The sequence below is a fragment of the Myotis myotis genome, unplaced genomic scaffold (assembly GCF_014108235.1).
Source record: "Myotis myotis isolate mMyoMyo1 unplaced genomic scaffold, mMyoMyo1.p scaffold_m19_p_19, whole genome shotgun sequence".
NCBI lineage: Eukaryota > Metazoa > Chordata > Mammalia > Chiroptera > Vespertilionidae > Myotis > Myotis myotis.
This window is the reverse complement of record NW_023416323.1, coordinates 25642640-25655716: the sequence shown is the minus strand read 5'-3', so window position 1 is coordinate 25655716 and position 13077 is coordinate 25642640. Positions and strand designations below refer to the sequence as shown.

The following is a 13077-nucleotide window of genomic DNA, read 5'->3' as shown; positions in this document are numbered from 1 at the left end:
AACTCCTGGCACTGTACCTATGAAATCTCCCAAATTCAAACCCCCTCTCCCTTCAGTCACAGCCTCCACAGTGGCAGCGACCACGACCTCTCACCTCGGGCTGTGCAGCAGCCCCCTGCCTGGTCTCCTCACACTACTTGGGCTCCCTCCATTTCTTCTGGCACTGCAGCCAGGGTGCTCTTCCAAAGATGCAAATCTGACCATGCCACGCCCATGCTTGAATCCCTTCCCTGGCTTCTCATTGTTATTAGAATCAAGTTCCAAGACCGCAGCCTAGAAGAATGTGGCTCCAGCTGATCTCTGGCCTCCTCCCACTTCTATCTCCTTGCCCATCAGCTTTAGTCACATTAATTTTATTTCTGTCCCTTGACTATGCCAAGGCCTTACCCTTCAGAGCCTTCACATGTGCTGTTCCCTCTGGCTGGAATGCTTTTCCCATCACACTTCACCTCTCAGTGTAAATGTCACTTTCTCAAGAAAGCTCTCCTTGAACCCCTCCCCTCCAGATTCATTATCTGCTCGCATCAGATAATTAAATAATCACTGTGCAATTAGTACATCCCTCCCCCTGCTCATTAGCCTGTTAGCTCCACAAAGACTGGTATTGGTTTTACCCATTGGTGCCTCCCCAGTGCCTCACTCAGTGCTGCCAACTATTAAGGGATCAAGTGAGTGAGTGAGTGAATAGATGATTGAAAAATTAGGCAACATGGCTCAGTGAGGAGCCACCTGGAACGGTGAGAGGCAAGTCCTTTCATCCAAAGATCTAAAAGCACTTGCTGGGGCCATCCTGAAAGCAAGAGCTAGAAGGAGGGAACAACTACTGCTCTATGCCCAAGCACGGTGGTCTAAGCATGATGTCACCAGTCCTACAGCCAGGCCTGGAGAAGGCCCAGGGGATCAGCTTGACCTCTGGCCTGAGCCTGCCTGGAGCCCTGGAATGGAGGCAGTATCAATTTTGGAATCAGATACACTTTTTGGAATCAGATACCTAGCTATTTGGCCTTGGATAAATTACAGAGCCACCTGAAGCCTCAGTTTCCGCATCCTAAAATGGGAATAATAAAACCTACTCCAGGCTCACTTAGAAGCTTAATTACCACCACGAACCTGTACTGCACAGCAGCATGCAGCGCAAAGAGCTAATCCCTTCTCCCCAGCAAACTGGCTTAGCCCTTTCATTTCACCCTTTTGAACACCCAAACCAGTAGGCAAGACAAGGAATGAAGGGAAGTTTGAGGGGTGGGAGGACACAGTCCGCCCAAGCCACTGCTCTGACCTTTCCACCCACCCAGAGGAGGCCTAGAGCAAGACTGGGGCAGCACCAGGGAATCCCGACTAGCTGAGAAGGGTAGCTAATCTGTGCAGTTTAGGAGCAGGAGTCGGGTGAGATGGGGAAGGGAGAACAGGTAAGCTTGGAAGCTATTATTCAAACAGAAATAAAGAGCAGCTGCAAACAGGGAGAGGCCAATAAGGGAATAGGAAGGAAAGACTGGGCAGACGAGTGGCTGAGAAAAGGTGGTCCAAACTGTCAGATGGCAGAGGCTGCGGGAAGAACAGATAGGAAGGCGGGGGTCATTGGGTGGTGGGGAAGCAGCAGATGGAAGAGGGTCAGGGTTTTAGAGCTGGAGAGGAAGGGCAAACTCCTGGCGAGGAGGTCAGGGGCATTGACTTGCTTGCTGGAGAGAAGGGAGGAGAAGCAGAGGTGAGGGCGGAGGTTGTCACCTTGAGTCCTCCGAGAGGGCAGGTGAACGGGGCTTGCTGGCCGGGAGCGGAGAGTTGGGGGAGGACAGACGAGGGGGGAGGGGTCTGTGACCCCGGGCCCCGCCGTACCTGGGGGTCTCCTTGCAGCTCGCCCACGTAGTACTGCTCGAGCCAGCGGCGCGCGTTGGCCGAGTGCCGGTGCGGAGGCCCGTCCAGGTCGTTGCTAACATCCTGGCCGGCCCGCGCCCGCAGCAGCTGCTCGCCCCCCGGGTGCTGCCGCAAGAAGCCGGTGAGGTCGTAGAGGCGAGCCCCGCAGCGGACCCAGCAAGCGCCGGCCGCCAGGCGCTGCTGGACCTCGGCGGGTGAGAAGGAGGCGGCGGGGGGCGGAGCGGGGACCATGGCGGGAGACCGGAGCTCGCAGCTCGAAGCCCGGGCGTCTGCTCGGCGGCCGCCAGCGCGCCTCTAACATGCCCCGAGCCGCGGACGCCCTGACCGGCCGGCCGCCACCGCACCTGCTCATTTGCATGTCGCGCTCCCATTGGCCAGTCCGTGGGACACGGCCCGAACCAGAGGGGCCCCCGTCCTCATTGGCCCGCAGGAAGCCTTAGACCCGAGCGGGGCGGGCCCGGCGCTGCCGGCCGCCTGCCCCGTGGCCCTGCGCGCAGGTAGAGGGCGCGCCCGCCAGGTGTGTCCCGTCGCAGGAGGAGAGCCAAGGGGCGGGCACCTACAGACGGCGCAAGTCTTCCTGTCTCCGGTGACTGGACGGACGTTCTCGGTGGCCTGACCGCCGCTGGGATAACTCTTCTGCTGTTGCTCTCTGGGAGAAAATTGCAGTTTTCCATCCTCGGGCTCCGGGACGGGGCGGGGAGGCCGGAGTCAGGGCGAAGGCTAGATAGAGAAAGGCGAGTGAGGCACTGGCATCCGGCGCAAAATTTATGAGATGCCTCCACACTGAGTAATGACAATCTATAACTTTTTAAAAAATCCTCACCCGAGGATATGTTTTCCACTGATTTTAGAGAGAGGGGAACGGAAAGAGAGAGAGAGAGAGAGAGAGAGAGAGAGAGAGAGAGAGAGAGAGAGAGATACAAGCAGAAAGAAACATGGATGGGTTGCCTTCTGCATGCAGTTGAACCTGCATCCTAGCTTTGTGCCCTGACCGAGAATCCAAGGCGACCTTCAGCGCGGGAGGAAGCTCCAACCAGCTGCGCCACACCAGCCAGGGCTATAGATAACATTTTAACGTAATATTTAAAAAATCGTTGTTGCACAACACTGAATGTACTTAATGCCAGTGGACTGTAAATTTTAAAATGATTAAAATGGTAAACTCTGTAATATGTATATTTTACCACAATGAAAATATATATTATAAATCATTTCTTTTTTTAAAAAAATCATATTGGCAAACTACAGCCTGTAGGCTAGCTACCTGTTTCTGCAAATAAACTTTTATTGGATTTGGGACTAGTGAGGTGAGTGAGGCAGGTTGGTGAAAGTGAGGGGTGAGATCTTGTTTTTAATATATAAAGTTTTGGAATTTTGTTCATTATGATTTTTTTGCATTAATTTTGAATTTTTAAAATCCTGCATTAAAATATTCTTTATCTTGATTATGGAGGGGGAGGGTGGTTGGCATGCCCTTGGGTTTTGTACCCAGGACTCCTGCCTCACCTGCCTCTCACTCTGGCCTCACTCACCCCTCAGGAGAGAACAGAGGATGCTGTCTCCATTACATAAGGGGAAATAGGGACCAAAAGGAGAAAAGCCCGCTGGTTATGCTAGATGGAAGGGAAAATGGTGTGCTCTCCAGTTTTATTTATAAGAGGGAAGAAGTGCACACATCATTACTTGCCCAGCAATCAGAGATCTCCCTTGCCCTCGTGATTTGTAATCAAAGGACCCTGGTACCGAGGCTGGCCTTAGTCTGTCAGGAAAGGGTATTTTCAGGGCCACCCTTGTTTATGCTCTCCTGGGGCCAGTGCTGTGGGGGACATCAGCAATGCCCAAAGTCAGGAGAGCTGTCTCTCCCTTCTCTCCCTTCCAGGCCTCTCCTGGCTCACCCTCAGGGAGTAGGCAAGAGTTGGACTCAGTTTATGCATCTGCTATGGAACTGCTTCCCAACAGGCCTGGAAGCCTTAGGTGAAATGGCAAATACATAGTCACCCTTACACCAATTCCACACCTACTCTGTTCCAAATACCTTGCATGTGCAAAAGCAGTCAAACACACACCTGTAGACACCTCAGGTTCTTCCTGCTGACAGTAACTGTGGGACACCCCCATTTGGATTTCTCACCATTGCCTTAAACTCCTATTGTCTCAAGTCAACCAAGCAATGTAGCTATTGATTCAGGATTGTAATACATTTCTTGCCATAGGTCATTTCATATTTGATATTAAAGATACAGTATAGCCCGGCTGGCATGACTCAGTGGTTGAGCGTCGACCTATGAATAGGAGGTTACGGTTCAATTCCCAGTCAGGGCACATGCCCGGGTTGTGGGCTTGATCCCTGGTTGATAATTCTCTGTTGTCACTGATGTTTCTCTCTCTCTCTCTCTCTCTCTCTCTCTCTCGCTCTTCATCTCTCTTTTGCTCTGAAATCAATAAAAAATATATGTACATTTTAAAAGATATACTATATAAAGGTGTATGCATAAAACATTAATGGCAATCTTGTTTATAGACTAGAAGCAACCAAAATATTCCTCATTAGGGAGGACTAAATGGTGTATTCAGACAGTTAAATACTATGTAGCCATAAGAAAGAATGAGATCGATTTATGTGTACTGATAGGAATAACCTCCAGAACATTGTAAACGGAAAACAACAAGAATGGTGTGTATAGTGTGCAACAATTAATTTGCTATTTTTAATTCTTTAATCCATATGAAGAAAAGTTTCTATAGCCTATATACCTAGGTTTGCAGTTGTTGGGTCATAAGATATGCAAGTATCCCATTTATAAGAAACTGTACTGTAAATCAACTTCTAAGTGGCTATACTGTTTTATACCCCATGAAAGATGTATGAACATCCCTAGCCCTAAGTCTGGAAACAAGGCAGACACCCATTCTCATCACTTATATTCAACATTGTATCAGAGGTCCTACCAGTGATGCAAGGCAAAACAAAAGAAATAAAAGGCATACGGAGAAGAATCAAAGGCTTAAAATAGTCTCGACTTACAGATTATATGACTGTTTACATAGAAAAATCTCAAATAATTTGAAAGCAACTAGAACTAATAAGTGAATGTAGCAAGTTCACAGGATCCAAGGTCAAACTACAAAAGCCAGTTGTATTTTAATTACTAGCAGCAAACAAATGGAAAATAAAAATTTTATTTTAAATATGTATTTTATTGATTTTAGAGAGTGAGGAAGGGAGCAGGAGAGAGAGAGAGAGAGAGAGAGAGAGAGAGAGAGAGAGAGAGAGAGAGAGAAACATCAATGTGAGAAAGAAACATTGATCAGCTGCCTCCCACAGGCAGGAGATTAAACCCTCAACCTGGGCATGTGCCCTGACCAGGAATTGAACCAGTGACCCTTTAGTGCATGGGATGATGCTCAACCAACTGAGCCACATTGGCCAGGGCAAAGGAAATGAAAAATTTTAATCCACTTATAATAATGTCAAAAGCATAACATGTGAAAATAAATGTGAAACATCCAAGATGTCTAGCTGAGAAATTAAAGAATATCTAAATAAAGAGTTCATGGCTATATCAAGTTCCAAGGTCATGGATTAGATGACTCAATATTAAGACCTCAAATCTTCCAATTAATCTATAAATTCAACACAATCTCAATTATTATACCACTAGGTTTGTTGAGAGTTTTTAAAGAAATTGATAAGCTATTATGTAATTGAAAGTTACTAAGAAATTATAACTTAAATATTATCACCAAAAAGAAAAGAAATTGATGAATGACTTCTAAAATTTATATGGAAATATAAAGGACCTAGACTGTTCAAAGCAATATTGAGAAACAACAAAGTTGCAGGACTTATACTTCCTGACTTCACAAGTTAATACATAGAAAACTACATATTCAAGACAGTGTGGTCCTCACAGAAAACCCAACAAATAGATTAATGGGACAAAATAGAGTCCAGAAATAGACCCTCCACACATAAAGTCATTCTGTTCTTTTATGGACATATAATTTATATACAGTAAAATTTGGCCTTTTAAATGTATAGTTATATGAGTTTTGGGGCATCTATACTGTTGTGAAGATTGGGTTTGTCTCTCTCTTTGCCAATACTACATTGTATTTCTATTACCTATATATATAAAAGCCTAAGTGACTGTTACAACCAGTCGACCGAATGACCAGTTGACCAGTCACTATGATGCACACTGACCACCAGGGGGCAGATGCTCAATGCAGGAGCTGTCCCCTGGTGGTCAGTGTGCTCCCACAGCCAACCTCCCCCAGTCGGTCAACCGCCCTCGGTCCCTCCCCCCAGCCGGCCCCAATCGGCTGATTGGGACTGAGTGAGATGACCCTGGTGGGCCTCGATTGCCAGCCAGGCCAAGGAACCCCACCTGTGCATGAATTTGTGCACTGGGCCTCTAGTAGCTTTATAATAAATCTTTTTTTTTTTAATATATTTTATTGATTTTTTACAGAGAGGAAGGGAGAGAGATAGAGAGTTAGAAACATCGATGAGAGAGAAACATCGATCAGCTGCCTCCTGCACACCCCCCACTGGGGATGTGCCCGCAACCCAGGTACATGCCCTTGACCGGAATCGAACCTGGGACCCTTCAGTCCGCAGGCCGACGCTCTATCCCCTGAGCCAAACCGGTTTCGGCATAAATCTTGATATGTTGGTAAGGCAAGAGAGCTTCTGACACATAGTTAGTGCTTAACACATATTTGTTGAAATAAAACTCCACTCTCTAATTCAGATGTTCCCCTCATGCTTAGACTAGTGCAGTGGCCTAACAATCTCTCTTCCTTCAGCTCCATTTTTTTCCCACCTGTCTTCAACACCACAGAAGAACTGAAACTCAGTTTAGCACATGTCATCACCCTGTTCAAAACTGTCAGAGGTTCTCTCTTGCAATAATGATGAGATCCAAATTGAACCTGGGATGCCGACCCTAACTACCTCTTCAAACTCATCCCTTTCCTTCCGATGGAAAGATCCTTATATCTCTCTGCCTGGCAGGCCTGACCCTTAGGTTCAAGGGCCACCTCAATCTTCTCTGTTTCCCTTATTGCCTATAACATCGCATTTATTGCCTCAGCATATGGTGCCCAGTCCTGTCACCCTCCCTCCTTAACTAGACTGGAAGTGCTTGAGGGTAGGAGATGTTTCTGGTGTTAGTTTGAATCTCCAGCACTTAGCACACAGATATTTACTAATAATTATACCAGTAAGTAGAAACACAAATTCCCCTCAAGCATGCATGCACACACAGAAAACATACATACATGCTTACATTTTAAACACTCTTTTGAACACTAAATATTTTACCTGTATTAGGAAATCTGAAGGTAATATGTATCTTTTTCTTCTTCATGTTATTGAATATGTACCTCGTTCATTGTGGGACAAACCCTGGGTTTATTTTTTATTTTTTGTGTGGTTTTTTTGTTTGTTTGTTGGCTGCTTGATCTCACTTATATGTGAAATCTAAGAAAAAGCCCAAACTCATAGAAAAAGAGATCAGCTTTGTGGTTACCAGTGGTGGAAGCATTGGTTTTTGAGTCAGAAGTCCTGACTCTACTGTGTGTCCTAACATTGGGGACTTAGCAAATTTCTTTAGCTAGTGAACATCAGCTTCTTTTCTTTGTTTTCTCAAGATTTTTTTTGTTTAATTATTAAACAAGTAATATGGCCCTGGCCGGCTTGGCTCAGTGGATAGAGCGTCAGCCTGCGGACTGAGGGGTCCCGGGTTCGATTCTGGGAAAGGGCATATGCCTGGGTTGCAGGCTCAATCCCCAGTGAGGGGTGTGCAGGAGGCAGCCGATCAATGATTCTCTCTCATCATTGGTGTTTCTATCTCTCTCTCCCTTCCTCTCTGAAATCGATAAAGAAATATATAAGAAAACAAAAAAACACACAAGTAATATGAATAAGTAATGCATTCATGTGGTTCAATGTTTAAAAAGAATAAATGTCCCACAGCATCTAGTTTTTGATTTTTTACTGAGGAAACATTGCATAGTAATATTATATAAATTTCAGGTGTACAGCATAATTCTATATCTGCATACTCTATTGCATGCTTACCACCAAAAGTCTAGTTTCCTTCCATTATCATATATTTGACCCCCCTTTACCCAATTAGCCTCCCTCACCCCATCCCCTTTGGTGACTACCATTCTGTTGTCTGTCTCTATGAGCTTCTTTTTGTTTGATAACATAAAATGTATCATTTTAATCATTTAATCATTTAATCAGTGGCATTTTGTACATTCACAATGTTGTGCAACCATCACCTCTACCAAAACATTTTCATCACCCAAAAGGGAACTCCATACCATTAGCACTCACTCCCCATTGCCTTCTGACCCCCATCCCAACTCCAGCCCCAGTAACCAGTGATCTGCTCTCTGTCCCTATGGATTGGCCTAGTCCCAATATTTCATATAAATGGAATCATACAGCATATGACCTTGTGTGTCTGCTTTCCTTTACTTAGCATGGTTTTGGAGGTTCCTCCATGTTGTAGCATGTGTCCGTATTTTATTCCTTTTGAAGGTTTAGTAATATTCCACTGTACAGATATAGCACATTTTCTTTATTCCTTCAAAAGTGGATAGACATGTGGGTTGTTTCCATCTTTTGACTATTTTGAATCTGGCTTCTTTCTGTGTAAAATAGGGATTTAAAAAACCCTGGCCTGGCTGCCTCAAGGCCTGTTGTGTAACCCAAATGAGAACCCATAAAAAAGCACCTTGTGGGCTGAGTGGCCCCGCGCATGAGTGTAGTGGGAGTTGCCGGTGGTGAAATATTATGGCTGTGGCCAGGATGATGGATATGGCTATAGGCAGTTTCACCTGTTCGGGCCTCATGGATGGAAAGACAGGTGTCCATGGCCCCAGCCCTCCCTCAGTGCCATCTTATCACCCAATGCCCTGTTGCTGTGTCTGGTGGAGACCAGCTGCTCACAACTGAATCTAGAAGTCCATGCGTGGCCATTTCAGATAAAGCACTCAGGGCAAAGGGGCCAATTATATACAAGGACAGTAACTTGCTTGGGGTTCTGAATCCTAAGTTGGCCTTTGCTACCACTGGGCCTGAGTTATTCAAGGTGAGTGGAATAACGTTTGAACAAATCTGCTGGGTGTGGTGTGTCTAGACAGGTAGGATGGGGGTGAGTGGTTGGGGGTCATCGAGAAACTCCTCAGTGCTTGATGCTAGAGACCAAACTGCAGTGCGGAGGGTGACCTTCATTGCCTTCATCTTGGCCAAGTACCCACGCTCTCCTGAGCAGGGACACCAAGGAAAGAGAAGAGACCATCCATATGCTCCCCACAAAGGGAAAGGAAAAAACAGCATGTGAAGCTGGAGAGTATTTGTATTCATTACAAAAACAAAACTAAACACAAAACTTTCCAAACTGCTATGGTGCCAAGTGCAGAGAGCAGAGGGAATATATACATTTGGAATTGGTATAGATGGCTCTAACAATCCCAGGGTATTTGCTTGGGGGTCAGGGTCCCATCCACTCTTTTGGGACATCTGCACAATTTCTAGGACACAGTTGGTGTTTGAGGCTGGAGTTTTTCTCCCTGTCCACCAGGTCCCATCCCCACCACCCACCTCCATGTTCCCACACTCACCCCCCAGATCAAAGATGGAAAGGGAGCAAGGGCAGCTGGAGCTGTGGAGTCTCGGGGCCTTGCAGAGAGGTGGGGGCCTCTCCGCTCACCTGCTGCAGACCTGAATTGGCCCCAGTGCATAGATGTGAGTACGTCCACCAGCATCTTTTTTGTTTGTTTGTTTGTTTTTTTGTTAATCCTCACCCGAGGATATTTTTTCCATTGATTTTTAGAGAGTGGAAGGGAAGGGGAGAGACAGAGATAGAAACATCGATGTGAGAGTGACACATTGATTGGTTGCCTCCTGCAACCTGCATCCGAGGTACATGCCCTTGATCAGAATTGAACCCAGGACCTTTCAGTCCATGGGCCAATGCTCTATCCATTGAGCCAAACTGGCTAGGGCATGTCCAGCGGCATCTTAATGATGGCAGCTCTTGTTCCATTCTCACTCTTGGCTGTTGAACACAACCTCCTGTGGATTCGGGCCCTTCCCTGACATTCACACCCCTAATTCTTTGCCAGCCTCCTGGACAGCATCTTCTTCCCCTCTCCCCTCCACCATTAGCATCTTTTCTTTTCCCCACTACCTCTGAGGTGCAGATATTTCACAAGGTGGACCTATCTCATTCTTTCCCATGGGCGGATTCTGAATCCATAGCTTCATCTCCTAACTTCTCACCACTTTAAAGAAGTATTTCTGCCGAAACCGGTTTGGCTCAGTGGATAGAGCGTCGGCCTGCGGACTGAAGGGTCCCAGGTTTGATTCCGGTCAAGGGCATGTACCTTGGTTGTAGGCACATACCCAGTAGGAGATGTGCAGGAGGCAGCTGATCGATGTTTCTCTCTCATCGATGTTTCTAACTCTATCTCTCTCCCTTCCTCTCTGTAAAAAATCAATAAAATATATTAAAAATAAATAAATAAATAAAGAAGTATTTCTGGCCACATGTGAGCCTCCTACCTGCCAGCATGCCAAGCCCAAATCCAGTATCTTGCCCATAAAACCAGTGGCTCCTGTATCTGCAGTGACATCATGAAACTTTAAATACTCAGAGAGGAACCTCGGAACCCTCTTGTATTTCTCCTCTCCCACACTCCCCAAACCAATCAGCTGTCCATTCTACCTCTGAGATGTCTCTCGTCTTCACCCCCCCTGTGTCCATTCAGATTATCACCAGTATTTTGCATTTACAAAATATCCCAGAATGGGTCATCAGAGGCATATTATTTTCATACTAGAGGCCCGATGCACAAAATTTGTGCAAGAGTAGGCCTCCCTTCCCCCGGCTGCCGGCACTGGCTTCCCTCTGGCTCCCAGGACCCAGGCTTCCCTCGCAGCCCCAGCTTCATCTGGAAGGACATCCAGTCTACTTAGCATATTATGCTTTTATTATTATAGATGACGATGAGAGCGTTCAGGATAAATTCCTAAAAATGAAATTGTTGGGTTAAGAGGTAAATGCATTTATAATTGTGTTAGGTAGGACTAAATGCCATTCCACAGAGGTAGTGCCCTTCTGCACTCCCACCAGCAATATATGAGAGTCCGCAGAGTGTGTAGTCAAACTTTAGAATGCTTGCCCATTGGATGGGAGAGAAATTATGTAGTCTTTTTATGTATATATATATTTTGGTTATATGTAGTCTTTATTTGCATTTGTCTTGTTATGTATCAGTGTAATCCTTTAAAAGCCTTTCGGCTGTGAGTCTTTTTCCATTTATCAGAGTTGGGGAACGTCTGGTTCGCAGGCCATATTAGGCCCTCGAAATAATTTGATCTGGTCCTGCCGCAGCATTAAGGACGAGGTAATCAAATGTTTGACCAAAGATAGCAGGCTAATTTTTAAGTTTCAACTTTTGGCTATTATGAATAATACTACTATGAACATCCATGTACAAGTTTTTGTGTGGACACATATTTTAATCTCAATACCTAGGAGTGGAATTATGGTACTTCTATATTTAACTTTTTGAGGAACTATCAGGCAGTTTCCCAAAGTGGCTGCACTGTTTTACATTCCCACCAGAAGTGTATAAGGGTTCTAGTTTCTCTACCTCCCACCAACACCTGTTATGAGCTGGTTTTTGTTTGTTTAATTATAGCCATCCTAGTGGTTGAAGTGGTATCTCATTGCGGTTTTGCTCTACATTCCCCTGATGGCTAATCAAGGAAATATCAGCACAAGGAGAGACAAATGGACGGATGCAACAGAACAAAAAGCCCAGGAACAAATCCACGACTGGAAGGAAATTTGGTGTATGATAGAGGTGGCTTGCAAATCAGCAGAAAGACCTTACTTACCATTCCTCACTTGTTGCTGGAAGAGCTGGTTATAAATATGGAAAAGGAAAATACATCCGTACTATGTGCTTATCGGCCATTTGTATATTTTCGTTGGAAAAATGTCTACTCAGATTGTTTGCTCATTTTTAGATTTGGCTATTTGTCTTTTTATTATTGAGTTGCAAGAGTTCTTTATATATTCTGGATACTTTTTATCTTATTCTGTGAGTTGTCTTTTCACTTTCTTGGTGGTGTCCTGTGAGGCATGAGTTTTCCATTTTCATAATGTCTAATTTATATGTTTTTTCTTCTGATGCTTGAGTATTTGATGTCATAGATAAGGAACAATCAGCCCAATCCAATGCCATAAAGATATACTCCTTTGTTCTCTTCTAAGAATTTTATAATTTTAGCTTTCACATGTAGGTATTTGATTCATTTTGAGTTAATTTTTGTATATGGTGTGAAGTAGAGATCAAACGTCATTCTTTTGCATGATTTCCACAACCATTTTCTGAAAAGACTATTCTTTCCCCCCACCGAATGGTCTTGGCAGCCTTGTCAAAAATCAATTTACCACAAATGTAAGGGTTTGTTTCTGGACACCCACTGTAGTCCATTGATCTATATAGGTCTATCCTTATACTAGTACCACACCATCTCAATTCATTTAGTTCTACCGTCAGTTTTGAAGTCCGTAGATGTAATATGTACAACAGTAATAGCACAAAAAGTAGGAAGTTTGTTAGTCTTCCAACTTTATTCTTTTTTCAAGGTTGTTTTCATTACTCTGGGTCCTTGAAATTCCCAGATGAATTTTAGGATTAACTTCTCAACTTCTTCCAAGAAGTCAACTGCTGGATGGCGGCATAGAGAAACACTGGGAAATTGCTGCCTCCCACAACAACTTCAAAAATACAACAAAAAGACAAAACGGACATCATCCAGAACTACAGGAAGGCTGGCTGAGTGGAAATTCTACAACTAGAAGGAAAGAGAAAAACACACTGAGAGCCAGAGGAGCTGTGGAAGTAAAGTGCAGAGGTACAGAGGCTCACACGCGCGGAAAGGGGCTGGTACCTGAGGATGCGGCTGTCTTTTTGAATCGGGAGGGAGTCACAAGCTCCCAACTGCTCTGAACTCCGGTTCCAGGAAGTCTCTGGGGACCCAGGGCTCATACGGGGAGAAACTGGACTGTCTGGCAGCAGGCAGAACTCTGAACTTGAGGGCGGCTTTCTCTCAGAGGTGCTTGCAGCAATTATCGGGACACTGAGACGCGCAGCCCCTTAAGGAAG

The 13077-nt window shown here is 45.2% G+C and overlaps 1 protein-coding gene across 1 annotated transcript in view; it reads right to left on the bottom strand.

Moving 5' to 3' along the window:
- The window catches only part of FA2H (fatty acid 2-hydroxylase), a 46047-nt gene extending 43790 nt beyond the window's left edge, over positions 1 to 2257 (bottom strand). Inside the window, exon 1 of the mRNA XM_036346614.1 lies at positions 1834 to 2257. Within this exon, the coding sequence (XP_036202507.1) occupies positions 1834 to 2103 (270 nt within the window). The 5' untranslated portion in view covers positions 2104 to 2257. The remainder of the gene's footprint in view (positions 1 to 1833) is intronic.
- Positions 2258 to 13077: the final 10820 nt, after the last annotated feature.